This window comes from Hemicordylus capensis, chromosome 4 (genome assembly GCF_027244095.1).
Source record: "Hemicordylus capensis ecotype Gifberg chromosome 4, rHemCap1.1.pri, whole genome shotgun sequence".
Classification (NCBI taxonomy): domain Eukaryota; kingdom Metazoa; phylum Chordata; class Lepidosauria; order Squamata; family Cordylidae; genus Hemicordylus; species Hemicordylus capensis.
The window spans coordinates 184,418,497-184,443,126 of NC_069660.1; the positions used below are offsets into that span (position 1 = coordinate 184,418,497).

Consider the following 24,630-nt stretch of genomic DNA (forward strand, 5'->3'; position numbering starts at 1 on the left):
TATGGTAGGAGTGGAATTGTGGTTTCATGATTGCTAAACTCTTCCTAAAAAATTAATAGAAATACATTAGAAATAGTTTTACAAAGACTGCATGAATTCTAATTAAAAGTAGATTTCTTTCTAGAGTTATGTAACCTTGACTTCTTTCACTGTGTCGCTTTAAATTTTCTGAATGATTTGTCTTTTACTTCACTTGTTTGTCAAATGGATTGCTTCCCTTTCCATGTCATAACCGGCATTTTCTGATTTTGTTTGTTTTTGATATCTCTGTTCTCCTTAGTACATTTGATTGTTGGTAAGATTTTTGAAGAACCAAGGTTGACAGATTTCAGGTTTATTGATACCACCTGAAATTATTAACATTTAAAAAACAAAAATGGAATAACTTCCAATCAGGCAGTCCAGAACACAATGTAGTGTACAGTTGGGTCCAGTCCCAGATTCATCCCTGTTTGCTAACCAGCTGTAATATAAGCTTTTTCATGGGGTATTAGCATTTTGAATTAATTGTGCATTCTGTTGGCAATCATTTTTCATAGCCCTGGTAGTTGATGTTGCAAGAGCTCATAAAACCAGAGACTCTGATTAGCATCTTGTCTTTCTCTTGCCACTCCAAAGTATCATCCCACTCCAACTTCCACTTCAGATTATGTTTTATATTAGAGCTTTTAAATGTTAACTAATTGTTTGCCCTTAATTTGAACTTGCAACCACACCTGAACTTACAAATCTGAATTTTGCAAGTATTTCTGCTTGGCTTCAGACCGAAACACAACTATTCAAACTATTCAGATCAACATATACAAACATGATGACAAATTTAAATGAGCTCTCACAAAATGGAATCTTGTGACATCTTAAAAGCTAATGGGTTTATTGTGGCATCCGCTTTCATGGGCTAGAGTGCACTTCATCAGATACATAATGTGTTATCCTCAGTTAACACATTTTATACACTACTTGGGCAGAGAAAAACAAATGCAAGAAGTAAAAGCCCCTTTAAGGTTTTACATAACCAAATACTCCAACAGGAGTGTGCCAGCAAGCCTCACTCTTGCTCTCCACATATACAGCATTTGTCCGCAGAGTCAACATTGTATTCGATAAGAGATTCTTCCTGAATATTCTTGATCACAGAGAAGTTTTTCACACCCGGCTTTTAGTTTGCATCTCCTCCGAAATTGAAGTGTGAGTTCACATATTGGCCAAATTTACCCCAAAGTCCCTGTGAGCTATCAGGAAGCACTTCACACACAATTTAGGTTTGTAATGGCACGTTAGAGTGTAGCCCTATTTTTAGCCACTTTTTGCATCGTTTTGGGGGGCAACTTGGAACTGAGGCTTGTAAAGCCTCCAGAAAATCCACAGTAAAGCCTGCTGTCTGGGAAAGCTCAGAGAGGATTTCTCTGCATAGCATTTGTTTCTGTAGACAAATGCTGTACTCACAGAGAATAGGGAGTGAGGCTATTGAGCATGTCAGGGCGTGCCTTGCCAGTGTGCTTCTGTTGGTGTAATACCTGAAGAAAGCTATAGTTTGTGAGAGTTCTATGCAAAGCTTAAATGTATACAAGCCAGCATTTGTCCTCTTGATCCAGTTTTGACTTACATTTTCATAATTTGTGCTCATTCTATTATTTCTCCTCGTACCCATTTTGTTGATCTCTCACTTTCTTTGGGTGGTGTTCTTTCTTACTTTGAACATGCTATTGTTTGCCCAGTTCTTTTAAAAAGAGATAATTTTTAAAAGGAGGACCTTTTTGGTCCTCCACCTTCTCTCCAAGTGGAGGAGAGCTAGGCTTGTGGTAGCAAGCATGACTTGTCCCCTTAGCTAAGCAGGGTCTGCCCTAGTTGCATATGAAAGGGAGACTGATGTGTGAGCACTGCAAGATCTTCCCCTCAGGGGATGGAGCTGCTCTGGGAAGAGCAGAAGGTTCCAAGTTCCCTCCCTGGCTTCTCCAAGATAGGGCTGAGAGAGATTCCTGCCTGCAACCTTGGGGAAGCCGCTGCCAGTCTGTGAAGACAATACTGAGCTAGATAGATCAATGTTGGTCAGACTCAGTATATGGCAGCTTCCTATGTTCCTATGATCCTGTTTCTTTTCCCCCTTTCATTTATTATTTATTTAATTAATTTATATACCGTCTGATTCTGAAGGCTCTGGGCACGTCACAACCATAAATACAATAAAACAAACTATTAAAATGATGAATTAATACAATTTAAAAGATTCAAATATTACTAAAAGCCAGGCTAAAAAAATAAATATTAAGGGCTCTTTTAAAAGTTGATAAAGATGTTAAGCCTCCGATATCTACAATGAGTGCATTTTACAGCCCAGGAGCGACTACAGAGTAGGGGTATGCACAGAACCGGCTGGCCCAGTTCGGTTTGAGTCTGGGCTGGTTTGGGTGCCAGTTTGGTCTGGCACCCCTTCAAAACCCGCCCCCCCAGCTCAGTTCAGTCCGGGGAGGTTCGTGATTTAATTTTTTTTTTTTAACCTTTAGCCCCTCTGTGGAGCTTCTTCTAGACCACGAGGGGCCCTGCAAAGGTGCCCCCTCCCGCCACCGGCCTTGGTCATCACTGCCACGGCCCGTTCAGCTGCTTTGCCTGCTAACTGGGCAAAGAGGCACCTTTTACCGTGGTGATTCTCTTTATTTAGCAGGGGGAGAGTAACTGGCCCTATCCACCCCCAGCACAGTACTTCCAGTGACTGTTGCTGGTGTGTGTCTTATGTTTGTTTTTAGAATGTGAGCCCTTTGGGGACAGGGAGCCATCTTATTTGTTATTTCTCTTTGTAAACCGCCCTGAGCCATTTTTGGAAGGGCGGTATAGAAATCGAATTATTATTATTATTATTTTCAGCCCGCTCGGCCCTCTGTATGCTGGTGGTGTGGCTATTTTTGTCTGCTGCTGCGCATGCGCAAATGGCCTCTGTGAGGCATGGCATGGCCCAAGGCCTTGCAGAGGCCATTTGTGCATGCACAGTGGCCATTTTTAATTTTTTTTTAAAAAAAAAATGGCCACCGCACATGCGCAAATGGCCTCTGCAAGGCCCTGGGCCATGCCAGGCCTTGCAGAGGGCCTTTGCACATGTGTGGTGGTGGACAAAATGGCAGCTGCACCAGTATACAGAGGGCCGAACAGGCCGCGGTGGTGATGACCGAGGCTGGCGAGGGAAGGGGAACCTTTGCTGACCCCCTGTGGCCTAGAGGAAGTCCCCCGAAGAGGCTAAAGGAAAATAATTTTTAAAAAAATCATGAACCCCCCCGAACTAGGGTGTGTGTGTTTCGGTCCAAGGTCGGACCAAATGGGGGGGGGTTGGTTTGACCCCCAATGGTCAAACCAAACCAGTTCAACCTCGAACAGGTTTTGGGTCGGACCTGTTTGCACATCCCTACTACAGAGATGGCCCGCTCCCGAACTGGAGACGGACCGCTCTTGATGATCTTAATGTGCAGTGGGGATCATGCAGAAGAAGGCGCTCTCCCAGGTAACTTAGTCCTAAGCCATTTAAGGTTTTAAAGGTAATTACCAGCACTTTGTATTTTGCCTGGAAACCTATTGGCAGTTAATACAATTGTTTTAAAACAGGCATGACGTGGTCTCTCCGAGAAACCGCAGGGACCAATCTATCCACTGCATTTTGGACCATCTGAAGTTTCCCTACCACATACAAAGGCAGCCCCACATAGAGCGCATCACAATAGTCAAGCCAGAGAGTTACCAGAGAGTGCACCACAGTTCTGAGATAATTATCTTCAAGGAACAGACACAGATGTCGAATCAACTGAAGTTGATAGAATGTGCTGCTGGCCATAGTCTCAACCTGAGAAATCAGAGTGAGGCCTGGGTCAAGAAGCACTCCAAGCTACATACCTGTTCCTTTGTGGGGAGTGCAATTCCATACAGAACAGGATGATCTATCACATCCCTCAAGTACAGAAGCATTGTGCTCAGAGAGAGAGCTAGAAGCACTGTGAGGAGAAGAAGGAGGAAGTCACTCTCAGGAAGTTCCTGAGTACATTCTATCAATAGAGGGGTCAGAGAGGCAGAGATAAACAGGAAAGAGAAGGAGACCTTAACTGGCAATCTCTACTTGTAGTCCCCGGAATGAGCCTTAGGGTTACTGGTGCAAAAGGTTGATGCCACTTGTAGCTGGATTCCAACAATAAGCAACCTGTTCTTCCTATTCTAGTTGAATCATTGTATTCTTTAACTCTTTCTTTTTTTCATTTTAGTTGAAATATCAGAGCAGCAATTAAAAATTAATAGGAAGGTGTTGTCTAAAGTGCAAAGTTTAGACAATGGGCAAAGTAACTTTGCAACTTGAAAAGCAGTGGGAGCGAGGAACATTTGGGCTCCCTCCCAAAGAAGGCCAACTCTACCTCTGTGGTCATCAGGGCAGGGAATATGGAAGAAACAGAGTTTCCCAAATGAGAGGGCAGTAGCAGTGTCAGTATTTGGAGGGAGCAGGTTATGATCAGGGTAAGGAGTTGAAGAGAGCATGGAGTGTGACAGACTTCTGGATGAAGGAGTGCCAGTTCCAGAGAGATCAGGAGGAGAAAAGGGTGAGATTGAGATTGGGAGAGTGAGAAAGCAGGTATAGGGAAAAATACATAGCAGACACGAACAATTCACCTCAGTCACAAAAATAATATTTGAGGTCTACATTGGACTGATATATTTTACACCAAACTGGCATTCATCCGCATTTTTTTGATAGAATTGACAACAGTTCAACAGTTATTGATGTAACCCTTAGGGTGAGAAAAGGGATATGGGAGTGTGTGCTCAAGAGAGAAATCGTGTGTGTGTGTGTGTGTGTGTGTGTGTGAGAGAGAGAGAGAGAGAGAGAGAGAGAGAGAGAGAGGTGGGTGGGGAGGGGACATATTTTGGTGTGTGTAATACTGGGTCAGAGGAGTACATTTGGATGCATATTTGTGCATACCTGTATGAGAGAGCACATATATGTCCTTGGTTTTGGCCCTCTGGCAATTAAAAATGAGTAGTATGGCCTCCAGTTAAAACTTGATTTCCCACCTCTGAAGAAGATTGTACTGCTTTTTTGAATAGCTGGTTGAAATGAGTACATGCCATGTGTTATGTATACCAGACAGTGCTGAGGTTTTTAGTTAGTTCTTTTTGAACCTCTGGCTCATATAGAGTTGGAGCAGCAAGTGTGCAGAGCCCTTCTTGTTAACAATAAATAATAGTTGTGTTTGAATCCTGTGTTATCCTTAATTTTTCCTACTACCAACACAGAACCATCCATTGTTTTTTCAATGTTTTCTCGGTTGCTGGTCTTGTGCAATTGTCCCCTTTGCTAACCAGGGCCCATCCTGGTTTGCATTTGAATGGGAAACATGTGTGAGCACTGTAAGAGCTTCCCCTTAGGGGGTGGGGCTGCTCTGGAAAGAGCACCTACATGCTTGCATGCAGAAGGTTCTAAGTTCCCTCCCTGGCTTCTCCAAGATAGGGCTGAGAGAGATTCCTGCCTGCAACCTTGAAAAAGCTGCTACCAGTCTGTGAAGACAATACTGAGCTAGATAGACCAGTGGTCTGACTCAGTATATGGCAGCTTCCTATGTTCCTATGTTCCTCTTACAGCATTACATTTCTTTTAAAAATATGGATTACATTCCTTGTATGTAATGCACTATTTTGATCAATTGGAAACAATTATGTGCACTTTTCAGAAACATTTTTCTGATTATCCTCTTAATCTATGTGGGGTATTTCAGTATTTTCCCACATGGCCCTTTTGTGGGCACTTCAGCACAGAGCACAGGTATTAAGGAGGCTCTTGATGTTTCATGAGACTATTCAGACATTAATTTTCTTTTTTTGAATGATGGAATATTACTCTTTGTATTTGCCAACAGAAGTTTCAAAATACAAAAATTATCAGGTAAATTATAGGTCCAAAAATAGTTTTCTTAATGTTTCCAGAAAGCCCATTAAACAATAAGAAAAATAGATGTGCACTATTTACACAGAATAACTCCAGGCAGACACAGAGCTCGTAACAAAGCATTTTCACTGAGCAACAAACACACTAAATAGAGATAACAAATACAACATCTTGGGAGATGCAACGTACTCCAGGAGGCTTTACACACAGGGCTTTTACTCTGAATCTCCTCAGGAATGGAGTGGGCCAGTCCACATGTTATCTGGATTTACCCCGAAGTCCCTGCGGGCCATCAGGGACAAGTACAGACATGGCTGTGTTTCCCCCCGAATCGAGGCTGCGCATTCTGGCTTAGCCCAAAGTATGTCCAGCTTTTAAAAATCCTGTATTTCCAGTGGCTTAAAAAAACAACACCTTACATTTTTCTTTGATGTGCGGAGGGGCCATTGCCAATAATTAAGCTTACTTGCACTTTTGTGTTGCTTTTTAAAATGTCTGCTGGGTGGACTTCTGTAACACCAAGTGTCAGCAAAGGAGAGTTTGACAGCTCAGTCTGGTGTGTTCTTTGAGTGATTTGTAATTGCCATCGCTGGGGGCAGGGGGGGGGAAAGGGGTTGTGACAGTGATGCAATTCTGTGAAGGGAGTCCAGAAGGGGAGGGAGGGAGGGAGAAGTGCCTGAGTTAAACGCAAGCATGAGCAAAATGTGTATCTTCTTATGCTTTCCAGTTTGGTTACCATAGGAACACAGTTTACATATGCAGATGTTTGGAAGCTTAACAATGGAGACTGGAGGTTGTAGTTTAGCGTTCCGTTGTTTTGACTTGTCACTTTTGCAGAAATCTGTCTGGCTGACCAAAAAAAAAAAAGTAATACTGAAGGGAGGCATCTCGTGCCTCCTCCTGGGATGTGAGATTGGTTGGCAGAAAAAAATGGAATGAGCAGTGGGAACGCAAATAGGGGAAAGATCGCAGGAATTGCAGGGAGGAGCCCACGGATATGTGAACTGTCCATCTAATCCCCTGAATTAAACTCCCTTGAATCTACTGCAAAGTAGATTTGCTCCTCGGATACCCCGCGGCATAAAGCCATGTGTTAATAATAATAATAATAATAATAATAATAATAATAATAATAATAATAATAATAATAATTCCCAGTAGAGTGAAACCTAACTGCAGATTTACTAATCAATTCAAACATATCTAACAAATGTGCTGGATCATACCAAGGGTCTAACAAGTCCAACAACTTGTTTCCCATAGTGGCCAGTCAGATGTATCTGGGAAAATATATTCAAGCAGGCATGACAAAAATAACTCTCTTCCACTGTTGCTCCCCAGCAACTATTATTAAGTGGCATTCTGCCTCTGAAACTGTAGGTTCCACATAGCCATCATAACTAGTAGCTATTAACAGACATGATGGCAAAGTCCCACAAGTGGTTGTGTGAACATTTCCCATGACTTTTATGAAATTGGAGGTGCCTGATCTCTTTGTATGTTTTATATTATTTCCTAACAGTTGCCAACTTCCTGGTTGGAACAGGATAGGATATTTGAGGGATCTGAAGTTAGGTGTGATTGTAGAGAGCAGGAGGTTGGGTGGCAGGATGCCTTTGTAGATCAGTGGCTGTACATCTGACTCTCCCTATTGGATGTAAGTAGTGTGGTGGTTTTGGTCGATCCATTCCTTGATCCAGGCCAACTTTGAATAGTGCTTTAGTTACTTTTATTCCAGTCCTGGTGTAGAGGCGGGGCTTAAAAAAAAAACCACACAAAAAACCAGCCAGCAGCAAGAGCATTGAAAGCAGACTGCACTTGCTCTCTGTAAATAATATCTATTTCAATAAATGATTGATATTCCTGATTCTACTCCACTGCCTTGTCTTTGCATACCACAACTCTTTCCCCTGGATTCTACAAGTAGTGGAACACAATTGAGCAAAGATCCCTTCACTGATAGCTTGATCAGCAATCTCTAGCTATCATTAGATACAACTGCTAATAAATTCAGAAGAAGTACTCACATGGTAATAACAGAATATTACAAAGATTAAATAAGGTTCAGATTAGAAAAGTCCCTAAAAATGAGGCAATCACAGATACTTAACATGAATGCCTAATATTTAGACTATTTCATCATCTTTTTGAAGTCTCACTCATTGCCCAGAAATTAGGTACTCTGCTAGTACCTAGGCAGAGGGTCTCAGGGAAAGGGTTCTTGAAGGAAGGGTCAACAAAAAAGCACAACTACCTGAGCATAATTAAAACTGCTTAATAAATAAAAAGGCTGTTCTCTTTCTCTTACAAAGTGTAGCTTTGTTTGGTGTCATGAAGCCACTGATCTTTAAAGCTGCACCAGATGTTCTGGTATGGATTTTGTTTAATTGCTCATATGAAACCTCTTCATAAATATTCTTGGATAAATTTAACTGACTGACATGCTTTGCAGAATATTCATCTGGACTGTGAAGTAAGATGAGAGAACATTTTTTTTTTTACAGTTTATAGTAATTAAGTTGTTGCAGCTGGCTGACAGACTGCATTATTACACAAACCATCAACCCATCATACAACAAATGACAAGTGAGAGAAAACTGTTTTGAATGAGTAATAATGGCACTAGATGTTTGTCTTGTTCTGTCAGTCCAATTACAAGGGCTTGATGGTTTAATTGATCTTCAGACTGTTAGCTCCTTGATGCCTATAATTTTAGCCTATGATAGATTTTCACACAGACGGCACATTTCAGTGGCATACACAGCCGAACAAACAAGAAGCAGGCCAACCCTCTATTGGAAATAATGCCTGATATGGTCTGCTGAAAATAAGTCTAAGAATAAATATATTGACTCTCATTATTTACTTATTCAGTCTTTTCATGCACCATCTGTTTCTACAGTTTAGGCCAGTAGAGGTTTATTAAGCAGTTTTATTAAGCAGTTATTGGAAAGTGAGCTCACCTATGACCAGCAAGACAACAAAAGTGGTGGGCTTTTTTTGTTTTAAAAGGGCTGGTCATCAACTAAAATATGATCTCAAATATTTGGTTTGCTTACCGTGCAGCCCAGCCCATTATTGTTAATATAATCATATTTCATTGCAGTTCTAATGAATTCTATGTAGGCTTGCTTTTGATGATTATTTGGAAATATTTCTTGATGGCAGTAAATGGCTGGGAGCAGCTCCATACAGACCGGCAATGCATTCATTCTCCACTCTCTGCAGTGGCTTCCTATAGTTTTCTAGGCACATTGAGGTGGCACAGACAATACATGTCCGAATTGACTGTCTTCCTTGTGTCCCGTCATGATCTTCAAGACTTGCTGAAGTTACCCTTTTGACCCAGAATTGACCGTTGGTGGTTCAGGGGCCAAAGCAACTTCCTCTCCTGTTCCTACCAAGTACCAATCAAGATATTGCAAACACATTTTTGCAATTTAATTTGTAAAGGGGGAAAGTATTAATTTATATTTGCATTTCTCCACCAGATTGCCTCCCTCTGGAGGGGATATTTCAGAAATCCCGTTGGTTTTCAGCCCCCAAATCAATGACTTCATACCATCTGAGCCTCTGAAACCCTTACTGCTAGGTGATGCTAACTTTTCATGAAACCTGCCCATCTGTGTCAAAACCAGATTCTTGCAGATCCTGAACAAACATCCAAGAAATATAGTAGCTGCTGTGAATAAACAAATGGTTCATACCTGCTCTTGACTATACCATCTATTTACTAGTTATCCATGACAATATTACCTATTGGGAAATTCTTGGTGGTTGGAAACTTGGCATAGTGTGAATTTTCTAGATAAGTTAGAATAATTTATTGTTTCTGACTTTGAGAGGCCGTTGTTAAGCGTGTATTGAGTCAGAATAATTTAGTCATAACTATGTCCAATTGAAATTAATGGGACTTAAATTAGTCATGACTAATTTGTCTTACATATTTCGATGATGCTTAGTCTCTACTAACTTAGTCTGAACATAGGAAACTGCCTTCTACCAAGTCAGACCATTGGTCTATCTAGCTCAGTATTGTCTACACAGACTGGCAGCGGCTTCTCCAAGGTTGCAGGCAGGAGTCTCTCCCAGCCCTACCTAGAGCTGCCAGGGAGGGAACTTGGCATGCAGACACTCTTCCCAGAGTAGACCCATCCCCTAAGGGGAATATCTTCCAGTGCTCACATGTAGTCTCCCACTCAAATGCAAACCAGGGTAGACCCTGCTTAGCAAAGGGGACAATTCATTCTTGCTACCACAAGACCAGCTCTGGATGCTGCCCAGTGTTTTGAATTGTACTTGATATTTTATTCTGTTGACTATGGGTTACTTTATTGTACTTAATCTATGTAAATTTACATTACTTAATCTATGTAAATTAAGTTCATATATTGATTTGAACTTGAATTAAGTTTCATTAGTTTGATTTGAAACTAAAGTTCATTTGTAATTTTTACTCCCTTTTGTTTGTTTTGCAGGACACATTACTATTACACAATATTTACTCAACTATTATCCTGGCCTTGATATTGAGAAAAGGAATGTTTTTGGCTTTACTGCACTCATGAAGTCTGCAATGCAAGGACGAACTGAATGTGTCAGAGCCTTAATGCTGGCAGGTATACAGAGTTCTCGTCTCTGCTGTATCATCCCCATGGAGTTATTTGTAAAGACTTGTCAAGCCAAGAGTTACTCAGATCAAGACATATAACTATTGTTGTTGATTATGATGTTCTGCTACTGTATTTCTATAGATGAATCTCATTAAGAAAGTGAAATTCTAAATTCTTTAATATAATTAGAGGTGCAATACTCACATAAACATTTTATCACATTTTAAAGAAAGCAGAACTTTATATTATCTTGGCTGGAATTTTCTTTCAGTGCCTGCAGGATTTAAACATTCATTCTGAATGAAAGTAAAGTAAACCCACCGAGCCTGTTCTTACCATTTCAGAACAATATGCTATGTCTGAATGCACACACTTGCAGATACTGGCTTCTACATCACACAGAGAAATGCTGACAGGTGAGAGAGGCCCCGCACTGCCACGAGGCTCTCCATAGCATGTTAGTGTTGCTGCAGGTAATAATGGAAGTGGTGTTGCAACTGCAATTGCGCACAAAATTTAGTAGGCATGGAACAGCCCACCTCCACAACAGCGCTGATTTGCTTTGGAGAGCCTCATAGCAGCACGGGTTCCTCTCTTGCCTCTCGGCGTTGCTCTGTGTGGTATATGAGCAACTACATCTATGCTGCCACAGAGAGTAATGACACAGTCTTTCTGGGACAGGAGCTGCTGCTATCGCTGTGTACAGAAGACCTGAATTAACACTTACTAGTGAGCCCACTTACTACAGCTAAAGGCGATTCCACTGGACTAAAGAGGTTCAGGATTGTCAATCAAGGAACCTAATCTACAACCTCTTGTAATTTAATATCCAGTCTGATCATCAAAAATAACAGTTGAAGTAATGGGACTACAATACTGCACAGCAGTTGAAGCCCTGGGGGAAGGGCATAATAGGGCAAGGCTGACAGTTCCCTACTAACTTTGGGTGCCATATGGTTGTGCAAGTGGTATCATTCAGGAAGATGCCATGGGGATGCTAGAGGCCCTGGGAGGGAGCTGATTTTAGATCGTGGGGTTTGTCTTTTCATTCATTCCATTCATTCATTCATTCATTCGCATTGCGTACTTTGTTCAGTTTAAAGAATGCTCAAGGCAGCTCACAATGTTGCCATTAAAAAACAATGATAAATCATTAAAACAATACAAAAAATAACAATGAGGCAAAGATATCAGAATCCAAAAATCCAGACATAGCTGGGCTATGGAGTTTCAAAGCAGTTGCTGCACTGGAAATGCTAAGTGAGGAAGGATAGTGGTATTGTGTCTCAATCAGGAGGCAGGGCATACCTCAGATCTCATCAAAACACAGTTGTAGTGGGAACTTGCCTTTACAAAAAACCCCTCCAAAACTGTACACAATCAGTACAAGTCATGGCATATTTGCAAAGCTTCCTTGGGTGCAAATAAGGACCCTCAAGGTTTACTTTTGTTGGTGATGGGAACTTACTGATTTGTTTGCACGGTTACTGCAAATGTCTTAAACCAGAGCATTTTCAGTGCATTTCAGGTCATCAAAAAACTCGGGTTAATGACAAATTGATGTGGAGATGGATCATTATCACTGCTCATTTTAGGGAAGCTGTAAGGATGAGAGTTACTGGCTTGACATTATATTTAGAAATAATTCATGGATTAAGGGATGCTCAGCAATTGCTAGAAATAATGGGGCTTCTAGTATGCTAAAGAGGATGAAACAGGGATTTATTACTGAAAGGTTCAGAAGAAAAAGAGTTAAGCTCTTGTGGTCTTGTTTTGAAAGATGTGAGAATTGTATAAGAATGGCAGTTCAATCTCCAAATAGCAAAGCAAAACCAGTTTGGTGAGAAAGCAGCAAAGCAAGAGGTCTTGAGACAGTTCTTTAGTATTGAAGAACTAGAAGGATCTATTTAAAGAAAAGGTTACAAACAAATATGAAAAGGTCTGCAGCTTAATTTCAGCTGTAGCTCATGGCTGAAGCCCCTGGTGGCGCAGTGGTAAAACTGCTGCCCTGTAACCAGAAGGTTACAAGTTCGATCCTGACCAGGGGCTCAAGGTTGACTCAGCCTTCCATCCTTCCAAGGTCGGTAAAATGAGTACCCAGAATGTTGGGGGCAATATGCTAAATCATTGTAAACCGCTTAGAGAGCTCCGGCTATAGAGCGGTATATAAATGTAAGTGCTATTGCTAAAACAAACAGCTATCTCTGGAGAGACAAAATGGAGACTAACACTAGAAGAACAAAGAGGGGAGGAGTCCAGCACTTTTATCCATGACCCTAAAACACTCCCACCACAGTGGTCACTATGATACATTGCAGCTGAGAGCTGATGCTGCCAGGTCCTAGCTCCAGCACTCTTTCTCATCGGCTCATGCTGCTGTTTATAAGCCCCAACTTCTCTCTCAAGGTTTTGAAACTATTCCTGGGCAATGGCTTAGTTAGCACATCTGTTACCATTTGTTCACTTGGACAATACTTCAATTTTACAAGTCCCTTTTCTTGTGCATCCCACACATAATGAAATTTTGTTTCAATGTGTTTTGTTCTATATTTAATTTTCTCCATTTGTGAGATCTGGATGCAGTTTTGATTATCTTCGAACATCTCAGTGGGTTTTGATTTGTCTGTGTTGAAATCTGACAGTAGCTTGTGCAGCCACATCACCTCTTGACATGCTTGAGTGGCAGATACATATTCTGCCTCAGTAGATGAGAGAGCAACTGTTGATTGACTGCTGCTACACCAACTGACTGCTCCACCACCATAAAAGAATACATAACCACTGGTTGACTTCTGGTCTGTTTGATCCTCAGCCCAGTCTGCATCCATATAACCTACTAATTTGGGTCCACTACTAGCAGGCAACTTTAATCTTACTGTAGGTGGATGGTCCCTTTTAGGTACCTGCCTAGTCTCTTTACCACAGTCCAGTCATCTATGCTGGGTGTGTTCCAATCGCTGTCCTGTACTCACTGTTGTCTGGCTGAAGTTCACTCTCCTCCTTCTGTTTTAGGTAACCTGTTTCCATAGGTGTACTTGTTTCTTTGGCCTCTAAGTCCCAAATACTCTAGTAGATCATTTATTTTTCTGTTTTTCTGGTTAAGCAAATAGCTTCCTTCCTCTTCTCTCTATATATGTATCCTATGCTGGGTGTGTTTCCAATCTCTGGGTGTGTTTCCAATCGCTGTCCTGTACTCACTGTTGTCTGGCTGAAGTTCACTCTCCTCCTTCTGTTTTAGGTAACCTGTTTCCATAGGTGTACTTGTTTCTTTAGCCTCTAAGTCCCAAATACTCTAGTAGATCATTTATTTTTCTGTTTTTGGTTAAGCAAAGAGCTTCCTTCCTCTTCTCTCTCTATATGTATCCCAATATAGTATGAAACAGCCCCAAGTTCTTTTACTTCTATCTCACTATTCAGGTGCTTTATTATTTCAACGCTATCCTCTCTATTTTCATAACAAATTATCAGATCATTATCAAAAGTTTGTATATAGGTCCATCTGTTGTCTTTTGAGCCTCGAGTACAGGCAATGGCCAGCCTTTCCTTGGAAAAATCCCTCATTGTCTAGCAACTGGTTTAATTTGACAATCCAGGCTCTTGCAGCCTGCTTTAGTCCATAAATACTTTTTTGCAGCTTACATACAAGTTTTCCTTTACCAGGTTCCACAAATCCCGGAGGTTGCTCCATATAAATATCTTCTTTGATGTCTCCATGAAGAAATGCAGTATTCACGTCTATGTGATCCGCTTGCATTTTCTTTGCTGCTGCAGTGCTTAGGAGTGTCCTTACTGAGGTGTGTTTTACAATGGGAGCAAATGTCTTGTCATAATCTTCCCCATATATTTGCAAGAACCTTTGCCACCAGTCTCACTTTAATGCTGGACATCTCCTTCTGCATTTTGCTTAATTTTAAAATCCACTTGCATCCCACAGTCTTTCTTCCCTCAGGGAGCTCTGTGAGTGTCCATGTGTTATTTTTGTGTAATGATTTGATTTCTTCTTTTGCACCTTCCTTTTAGTTTTGTGCTTTGGTTGCAGGTAAGTTATCAATTTCTTTCCATGTGCTTGGTTCTTGAAACCTTTCTCCCTTTGCAATGTGCGAAAGTTTCTTAGGCGGAATTCCTTTATTTTGTCATGCTGAACGCCACACCTTTTGTTTGTCATCAGCATCTTCTTCTGCTGAATCACTGCCAGGTGTGAAACTTACAGTGGATCCTTCCTTTTGGTCATATTGCCTTGATTCTTTCTCCAACTGAAAATTGGGCTCTAAGTTTGGCAGTTGACTAGTGATTGGTTTTTCATTTTCACTGAAGTATGCTACATTGCATATTTTAATTGTTTCTGTGGCAAGATCAAAAATCCTATATCCTTTACATCCTATGGAATAGCCAACAAGTATTCCTTCCTCAGATCTACAGTTGAGTTTGGTCCTTTTGGCTTTTGGTATATAGGTGTATGCTTCAGATCCAAACACTCTTATATGTCTCAAAGTGGGCTTGTTGCCATGCCATAACTCATGTGGCATTCCTGTGGCCTTTGTTGTCTATCTGTTTTGCATGTAGATAGTAGTCATCACTGCCTCTCCCCAAAATTTAGTAACATCTACAAGCATGCATATCGTCATTTCCGTAAGAGAATAGTTCTTTCTTTCCGCCACTCCATTTAGCTTCAGAGTATAAGGAACAGTCTTCTGGTGTTCAATGCCCTCCTCCTTTAGCAATCTTATGACATCATTCCCAGTAAATCCGCTGTCAATTCAGAGGATCTGTAGCTGTCTCCCAAACTTGTTGCTCACTCTTGCAACATATTCTTTTAGTCTTTCTAATACTTGTCCCTTTTCACTTAACAGGTATGTATATGTGTATCTAGAATAGTCATCAATGAAAGTAAGAACATATTTATTCCCTCCTGATATAATAACTTGCATAGGTCCACATACATCTCTATGAATCAGATCCAAAGCTGTGTTTCTCTTTCTTTGCGTGGAAGAAAAGCAGGCCATGTTGCCTTTGCTCTTATACAGCATGCACACTTTGATTCAGTGTTGCAGGAGATTATTTTTAGACCCTTTACCAAATCCAACTTTTCAGCCTGACATATCACTTTGGCATCTCTATGGCCTAGCTTTCTGTGCCACAAATTCAGACATTCTTTGTATATGCATTCCTTCACAGTTTTGGCCTTTTCAGTCAGACGTTCTACTTCAAACAATCCATTCTCTTGTAAAATGGCTTTCATAAGCAATTCCTGTTTATGAGGAATTAAACAGTGCCTTCCTTTACATTTTACTTCATAGCACCTTTCTGTAGCATATTTTACAGACATCAGACTTGTTTCTAGAGTAGGCACATGCAAAGCTTCTTCAATTGTTAATCCAATGGTTTCTCCTTTCTCCAGTTTGCAGAGCAACTGTACAGATCCTTTCCCTTCTGAATCTAAGTTTATAAATCTCGCTCTTTCTCTAACCAGGTTGCTTGTAGCACCTGAGTCGATACAAATGCCAATGCTGAATTTCTCAGACCTAGCTTCCAAAACTTTATCTGTTCTTGCAAGGTATATCCTTTGCTTATTAGCGTTAGTCCCTGATTGTTTGTAAGTTCTGTACTCTGTGTTCCCAGATGACTAACTTTCTTTGCAACTTTGTTTTGCTTGCCTTTTGTTTGTAAACTCTTTATTCTTTGGACATTTATTTTGCAAGTGTTTGGGGCTTCCACAAATATAGCATTTCTTATTTCTTTGCAAGGTTCTAAATGCATTTTATTCACTTTCCTTTGGTTTCATATCATCCCTTATGCACAAATCAAAGTCCTCTAAATGGTTAATTACAAATTGTAAGTCTGCATCCTCCTTGACATCCAAGGAACTAGTCACACTACACAAGTAATGTGGCAAACTATTCAACAGCAATCCTATCAAAATTGCATCTGGCATGATTACTTCTTGAGCTTGCAGTTGCCTAGATATTTCTAACATTTCATTTATATGCTTTGACAGACTTTTCCCTTTTCTAAGTATTTTATTGTTCAGTTTTCTTACTAGATGCACTTTGGAAACCACAGACTTCTTTTTATATAATCCCTTCAGAGTTTCCCACATTTCCTTTGCATTTTCTTTGTGTCTTAAATACATTAAGATTGGGTCACTCACTACCAAGCAAATAAGTCCTGATGCCTTTTCATCTGCTCTGTCTCATTCTTTCTGATCCTATCCTGCATCTGCAGGACGCTGGGTGTGCAGAATACTGCCAAGTTCATGACTGCTGAGGAGCATCTCCATCTTGAAAGACCAGAGCTCATTCTCAGGACCTTGCAACTTTTCAATAATCTAGAATCCTTGTGCTATCTCAATTTTCAAAGCTTTTCTCTTTGCTTCGCTTTCTGTTTAACTCTCTAGGCATTTCTCTTTTATTTACTGGCTTCTGGGCCCATAAACCTTTGAAGGGGAAGAATGGCAGTTCAGTCCCCAAATAGCAAAGCAAAACCAGTTTGGTGAGAAAGCAAAAGGTCCTGAGACAGTTCTTTAGTATTGAAGAACTACAAGGATCTATTTAAAGAAAGGGTTACAAACAAATGTGAAAAAGCCTGCAGCTTAATTTCATCTGTAGCTCATGGCTGAACAGGGAGACCAAAACCAAAGTAACCATCTCTGGAGAGACAAAATGGAGACTAACACTAGAAGAACAAAGAGGAGTCCAGTACTTTTATCCATGACCCTAACCCCCACTCAGGATGCTAACTCATGACCCTAACCCTCCCTCAGGATGCTGCCAGAGTCCTAGCTCCAACAGGAATAACCCTAACCCAGTGCAAACACTAGCAATCTCTCATTGCTTTAGCAGACATTACAATACTGTAATTATACCATAGATACAGCATCCAAACTAATGACGTGCATGTGGGAGAACTTTTCACATGCTCAATGGATGGGGTGGTGGTTTTCACCAATCTTCCCTTCCCTTTGCAGCCCTCTGCCTCCCAAAATTATATCTGTGTGGGTTGCAGGATGCTCAGGCACATATTTTCATGAGGCATAGGTGGCTAAGGAGGGAAGGAGAGACTGGCAAAAATCATCCTCCCCCACCTGTGCACACACAAAACATTCTTCCATACACATGTTAGTCTGAACGTCTGGTGTCTTCTTTTATTCCAATACTTTTAAGTTCCTGTTCATGAAACATGGTTAAAACATGATTCAATTTTAAAATGTACATTTTCAAAGACTAAAATTAACTGCCTAAGTATTCCTAGACACAGACATTCATAAATTTATCCAAGCTTATCAACACATATCATTAAAGTCCATATGGGATACTGGCAAAGAGGGAGACTCAAAATATAACAAAAGAAAAATATGAAACACTTGCCAATAATCTTCACCCATTTTGGCTCTTCTGTACTATATGGTGTTGAACCATTGGACTAGAGGAGCATGTTTGGGTCCCCTGTCTTGCAAGAGAAGCCTAGTATCCCTTTTTGTGGTGAAGCCGCCCAGGAGAAGAAGTGATGCAACTGTGACGAGGCAGCTCCAATACTGATGCTAGAGCTGGCAGTGTGTCAGGATAGCCCATTTAAGATGGATCCTGCCATTCCAGCTGAAACGTGCTGCTGGGAACTAGAGAATTATATGATCTTTCCAATTCCTAAAGATGTTCGAACAACTTTGGCTGACATCCAGACTAATGGTGCATTGTCACACATGGGAAAGAGCAATTTTAAATTATCTCCCTTTCCCTCCAAAGCCCATGATGCCTCCCGAAAACATGTCCTTGGGCTTCAAAGGGAACAGGAAATTGTCAAAAATCTCTCTCACACACACACACACACACACACACACACACACACACACACACACCCATGATGGCACAGCATTAGTGCAGATGTCAGCCACTAAGACTGGTTTTTTTGAACAAAAGTTGAAGAGATCGGATTGACTTGGAACTCCTCTGATGCCTGTTGCTGGAAGCTCCACACCAACAGCTTAAGCATGTAAAATTTCTAGATATTTTGCAGAATGCATAGCTCTGTTAATCTAATACTAGCTGGGCCAGGTGCAGAACATATGCGTCTCCGCCGCCTGCCCGGCCTGCTTCCCCCTTGCCCACGGTTTCTGGCTGGTGGGTTGGCCAGCCGGCCTGCTTCTTCTCACCCACCTGGCGCCTTCTGGCTGGTGGGCTAGCCAGAAAGCTGGCCTCGCCCCTCCTCCCGGCCACCAATTCCTGGCAGCCATCTTGGCCCACTGCTGGCGCCTGCTCCTGCTGACCGGGCAGCCCGCCGGCGCCGGCATCCAGCATCCCTATTTTCTCCCCATCCCTGTCACTAATAGTCAGTTGCTCATGAACTCTTGCAAGAGCTGCCATGCATGGGATTAGCAATGGGTATGCCTAGGAGAAATAGATATATTTAAAATATTAACATTCTGAACTGACATGCCTGCTCAGGTTAGATATTTTGAAAAATCTAATGTTCCAAACATAGTTTCATCAAAGGAAAATCAGGTCTAACTGTGGAGTTGACACGTTTCTTAGATGATGGCTCACACGATTGAAGCAGTTTGGAATAAACAACAGACTGCTGTGGCACTTGGAAGAGCAGCTTCAGCATTCATTTCTGACACAAGTGGCAAAGTCCTTAACATCATTATGTTCATGTGGGATCAGTTTTAAAGAAGTTACAGCAGTAATTCAATAACGTTTAAAGCAAACAGATTTCCTCAATGAGAATATATAGCAAAAGCTTGACAAACTACTAGAAGACGTGTTTCTTCTTTGTGTTCTCTGAAAAGTCCCAGAATTGAACCTGCCCAGACCATCCTCAAAATCATTTAGAGCACATGTGGTTGGAACTCCTGCCTCTCCCCCTTAGCAGAGAGACATGATTTCTGTGCGTGCCTTAAGGGGTGAGGCAAGCAGTTTCCATTCAGTTCTCCTCTGACCACCACAACCTACAATAATGCAGATAACTTTCTCTGAGAGTCTTCTCTCTCGCAGTGGCCAGCATCCTGATTAATGATGCATATGTCCTCCTAACAGAAACACACATGCAATGCTAACCTCCCTGCTTCCAAAGTGAGGGCATTATTGTGCAAGAGCACAGTGATTTTTGTTGCTCTTGCCTAGTCCTCAAGGGCTGTGTGACCCTCAGGGACATTTCTGCTGTCAGAGAGTGCTTCTAGAGCAAGGGGGGAGCAGCAGAAATTGCCATGTTCTTGTACAGGAGCACCCTCTCTTCATAGAAGCAGGGAGACTAGCGCTATGAGTGTGCATCTCATAGAAGCATGTGCGCACTTTTAGGATATCGGCTGGTATCTTTTTCTTTCTTTTATTAGTATTTATTAATATTATTTGTTGGCTGACTTGAGTCTGTTTTTATTTTCTTGAGATATGTTTCCTCCCCCCTCTAGTCTCTTTTGGTGATGTTACCAGTACATACCTCTAGATATGTTAGCTTACCAGTCACCCAATGGTGCAACTGCAGAGAGATCATGAAGACCAAATAGGTTGCTAACTTACAAGTGACATTATTTGAATGGTCATCTGTGCAGTCACACAATCTGTCCTCGTTCCTCACTGCTGGTGACTCTATCAGCTGGAATTATTATGATAAGGCAAAAAGAACTGAATAGAAAGTTTCTTTCCCCACCTCTCAGGGCAGGTATGGAGTGGCCAACCCTCTCTGCTTCTGGAGAGGAGCAAGAGTATCAACTAGAGCTCTAGAAGCTTCCAAGCATGTTCTGTACAACTACAAATACCAACAGTGTGGCTGCACAGATAACTTAGATGACACCAGTTACAGATAAACAACCTGTCTGTTTTTGTGCTCTTGTTTCTGAACAAATATATGAAAAACAACTGGGAATATACACATTTTGAGTAACAGAACTTGAAGTCCTAGTGCAGGAAAAGCAAGTCACTTCTTTAAGCTGACCTAAGAAAAAACAGTACAAAATGATACGAGAAGGAAGAAATGCAGAATAACACTTTTTCCTCAGGATTGAAAAATACTACCCACATGAGCCGACGTGGTGGATTTATCAGGGGATAAATTAGTGTAACTTCCTGTAGCTATTTGCCACTGTGTACAAAGGCTACAGATAAGGCAGGAAAAGCGAGCCGTTACATGTTCCTCTCACCCTCCCTCCTCTTCCTGCTTGTCTGATGTGGGATGGCTTCAGATATACTCTCACTCGCTCTTATTGTGGCCAGATATAGCCTCATATTAACCTCTTAACCATCTATGAGATTAGCCTAAATCCACAGACTTGGGTTTCTGACTGTACCATCTGCTGCAATATTGTTGTCAGTAAACATATTCACATTTGAAGACTCAGAGGCTCACTGCAGACATAACAATCTCACAGTCCTAACCGTGCCTTGCCCTGCCCTTTTTGCAGCCAACCGTGGTGCAGTATTAGTATTTGCACATGGAGTGTGCCCAGTCTTGTTTCTGCAACAGGCAGAAAACAGTCTAGCTTGGACTGATTTAGATATCCTTCTGTTTCTGAAATTCAGTACTTCCATTCATTGTGTGTCCTTTCATTGCTTTCCCTACCTCCTGAAAGCAATTCCTTGCACTCTCTAAAAATATGTGCAAATATAATACAAAGAGTGTATGTGGTGGCATGTTTTTGTAGTTATTCATTTTTGATTCCAAATCCCACAGTCAAGATATATATATTTTTAAAAACTAAGCTACAAATTTTTTAAAAATGCCTCATAGGAAGTTGACAGTAAACTCCACTTCATGAAGACCTGAGGCTGATATACTAATTATTTTTCAAAACTCAACCTTACTGGAATGGAATGCAAGCTCAACCAGCAATTATGATTGGCAAGACAATTACCACTCATTACAGACATATCTTAGTGGGGAAGTAACCTGCCTAGAGAGCAGGAGGCTGTTGGTCTAAATCCCAGCTGGTGTGTTTTCCAGAATATGGGAAACTCCTATATCGGGCAGCAACGATACAGGAAGGTGCTAAAAGGCATCATCTCACACTACGTGGGAGATGGCAATGGTAAATCTCTCCTGTATTCTACCAAAGAAAATTACATGGCTCTGTAGGCACCAGGAGTCGATATTGACTCAATGGCACAGCTTTACTTTGCAGACATCTCTCTAGTTTATGTACAGTGCTGCTGGTTAGAGTGTTAATAGCATTAATTTAATGCAGTGCTCCATTGCCCATCTGCTGGCTCTCAATATTATTTTGTATTAAGCACTAAATCTTTAAATACTTCGGGGTGGCTCAAAATCTGTATAATATAGTGCTATTTTATCAAAATATTGACATTAAAAAGATTGTCAAGAAGCTGAAGTTTCAGGGGTTGGAAATGCAACTCAGAGGCATATCTAGGAAAAATAGCGCCTAGGGCAAGCACTGAAATTGCGCCCCCTGTCCAAACATCTGACACTCATCTTTCAGCTAACTTTACCATAATATCAGCTGAAAAATGCAAGTCTGAAGGTCACATACGTCACATATCTGAATATGTGTACAGTGACATATTATATTAATTTTTTTTTAAAAAAATTACCTGTAGCCCCTTTGGGGGGCTTCCTAAAGACCATGGGGGGGGTCTGCAAAGGTTCCCTCCACCCCCACTGGCCTCTAGGGCCTTACAGGGACCATTTGAGCATGTGCGGTAGCCATTTAATTTTTTTTTTAAAAAAATGGCCGTTGAAAACAAAATGGCCACCGCGCATGCTCAAATGGCCTCTGTGAGGCCTGGCATGGCCTAGGGCCTCACAGAGACCATTTGAGCATGCACAGTGGCCATTTTGTTTTCAGCAGCCATTTTAAAAAATTTTTTTTAAAATGGCGCCCCCTTCAAGTGGTGCCCAGGGCACGTGCCCTGCCTGCCCCACCTTAGATACACCCCTGATGTGACTTCTTACAGAATTCTTGGCTTTACATATGCATTGTGGTCCTGTGCACCATTTTCAAAGCTGACTTTCTTTTTCTCTCTCTCCTTTGAGGTGCAAATATTCATGCAACAGACCCAGGCCGTGGGTTCACTCCTTGGGAATGGGCATGTTTCACAGGAAGAATAGAATCTGCCTATCTTATGCAGAAATTAATGGACAAGCCATGTGCTGAACAATTTTGTAACAACTATGAGTTAGAATGGCCAAAGATGAAGGAACTTCTTGTCAAGGCTACAGAGCCAAAAAGCTGTTTGCAGAGGATCTCAGAAGGCGTGAGATCAGTAATGACTTTTGGAGCTTTCCATGGCCCTGAAGAGGATGGTGTTCTTGATCACATGGTAAGGGTGACAACAAGTCTAAGGAGCAATTTTGTTGCCATAGCTTGCAGGACTGTGTGCCCTGGAAGTCCCCCTGGGATTGGAAAACACAGGCCTGCTGTGCAGGAAATCATTAGGAAACAAAGAGCCCAGGAAATTCGATCTTTGGAGGACAGAGATCATTTCAACAGCTATGAGAAGCTATTTCAGAACTCCAGAGTTATGTTAGTTTCCAAAAAGAAGGAGCGGCGAGCCAGCCTACAGCCCTTCAGCCTAAACGTACCTCAGGTGAGCATTGTGGTTCCAAGGAAATCTAGCCTCTTGCCACTGCACTTGCTGAGAAGGAGCAGCGTGCGCCCAGGGTTTGTAATCCCCAAGGTCCGTGTCAACAAGGCACCTCCACCTACCTTCCAGCCAGAGAAAGTAAGGCGAAAAAGCAGTGCCAGTGATGGGACCTACCTGGAGATTCCCAAATGGAGGTATAAAGAGTTGAAGGAAGAAAGGAAGAAGGCGGAGGAAGAAGAAAAGAAAAAAGCAGAATCAGCCCAGAAACAAGGATCTCCCCAGAGAAACAGAACTTGAGACTAGAAATCATGACAGTGGCACTGCGGTCAGCACTCAAGGCAATGTGCTGTATGAGGGCTGTTGAGTGACAGAAGTTAAGAAAGAGAAAATCAAACCAAAGGCAACATTCTAGAAAACACCACTCATGAAAGGGTCGATTAAAATATGTAAGGGAAAATGGGGAATATGTGAGCAGTTTTTGAACATGGAAAAGGTGGGTTTTCATGACGGAGAACGATTGTCATCTTAAAGATAGGACAGGGGAAATGGAATTAAGCTACAGGAACAGAAGAGTAGCCGAAATCTGGGGGGACATTTTTCTAACAATAAAGGGGAAATTGGCAATGGAGTATATTTGTAAGGGAATCTGTACTGTTGCCCTAACGGGAAGAGGTTTTTTTAATAGATTACATAAACAATCAGGAAATGTGGAAAACAATAGCCTATACATATTGTATGTGTACGATTCCCCCCACCCCAACTCAGTTAAAATAAAGATCTTTAGCTTTCTGCCTGCATATAAGAAATTATGAATATTGCAGAAAAATTTGCAAAAATCTCAGGGCATTTTGCAGAGGACTACAAGTTTGTGATCTGTATCATATGGATGAATGAGACATTATGGTTGTTAACTAAAACACAAAATGTGAAAGAAGGTGCAGATTGGGCTAATTCCACAGCAAACTGCAATATTCTTATGACTTCTATTATCCCCCCCCCCCCAATTTTAGGTGTTATCACTTTTGAATCCTAGCCTCATCAAGAAGCTCAGGACAGAATTCCACGAGGTTATCTCATGTTATGCTTATAGCAACTTTGTAAGGTTGGTGAGAGGCAGAGAGACAGTGAAGCTATGCTCACAACCAGAAGAAATCGGGCTACGGGAGCCTAGCCCAATTTCTCCTGGTTGTCTGCTGCTATGGGAGCTGCATGACTCCTGGAAGCAAACTGCCAAAAGTACCCTTCCCCTTAAACGAGGTTAGCAGAGCGAGCACTCCAGTAACCCCATTTGGTTGATCATGTTCTGCTGCAGTGCAGCTCTGCACTGCAGCAACAAAAGGAGACCCCCACTGGGAGGCTAAAACAAGCCTCCCAGCCCTTGTGCGGGGCATCCTGGAACTTCTTGGGGGCTGGCTCGCCCTCGATCCCCGCCACCCCTGCCAGCTACATGATGCAGCTGGCAATTGTGTAGGCGGCCAATCCGGCCACCCAGGGACGGCTCCCTGGCCTTGTGTGGGGAGAGCAGGCTAAGCCCACTCTCCCTGCACTAACCCTAACGGCGCTTCACACCAACTGTATG

General features: G+C 41.7%; 1 protein-coding gene across 1 annotated transcript in view; it reads left to right on the top strand.

Annotated features, from left to right (window-relative positions):
* Window positions 1-24,257, top strand: part of ANKRD33B (ankyrin repeat domain 33B) — a 57,866-nt gene extending 33,609 nt beyond the window's left edge. The window contains exons 3-4 of the mRNA XM_053248581.1: window positions 10,390-10,530; window positions 22,501-24,257. Of these exons, the coding sequence (XP_053104556.1) occupies window positions 10,390-10,530; window positions 22,501-23,348 (989 nt within the window). The 3' untranslated portion in view covers window positions 23,349-24,257. The remainder of the gene's footprint in view (window positions 1-10,389; window positions 10,531-22,500) is intronic.
* The last annotated feature ends 373 nt before the right edge of the window (window positions 24,258-24,630 follow it).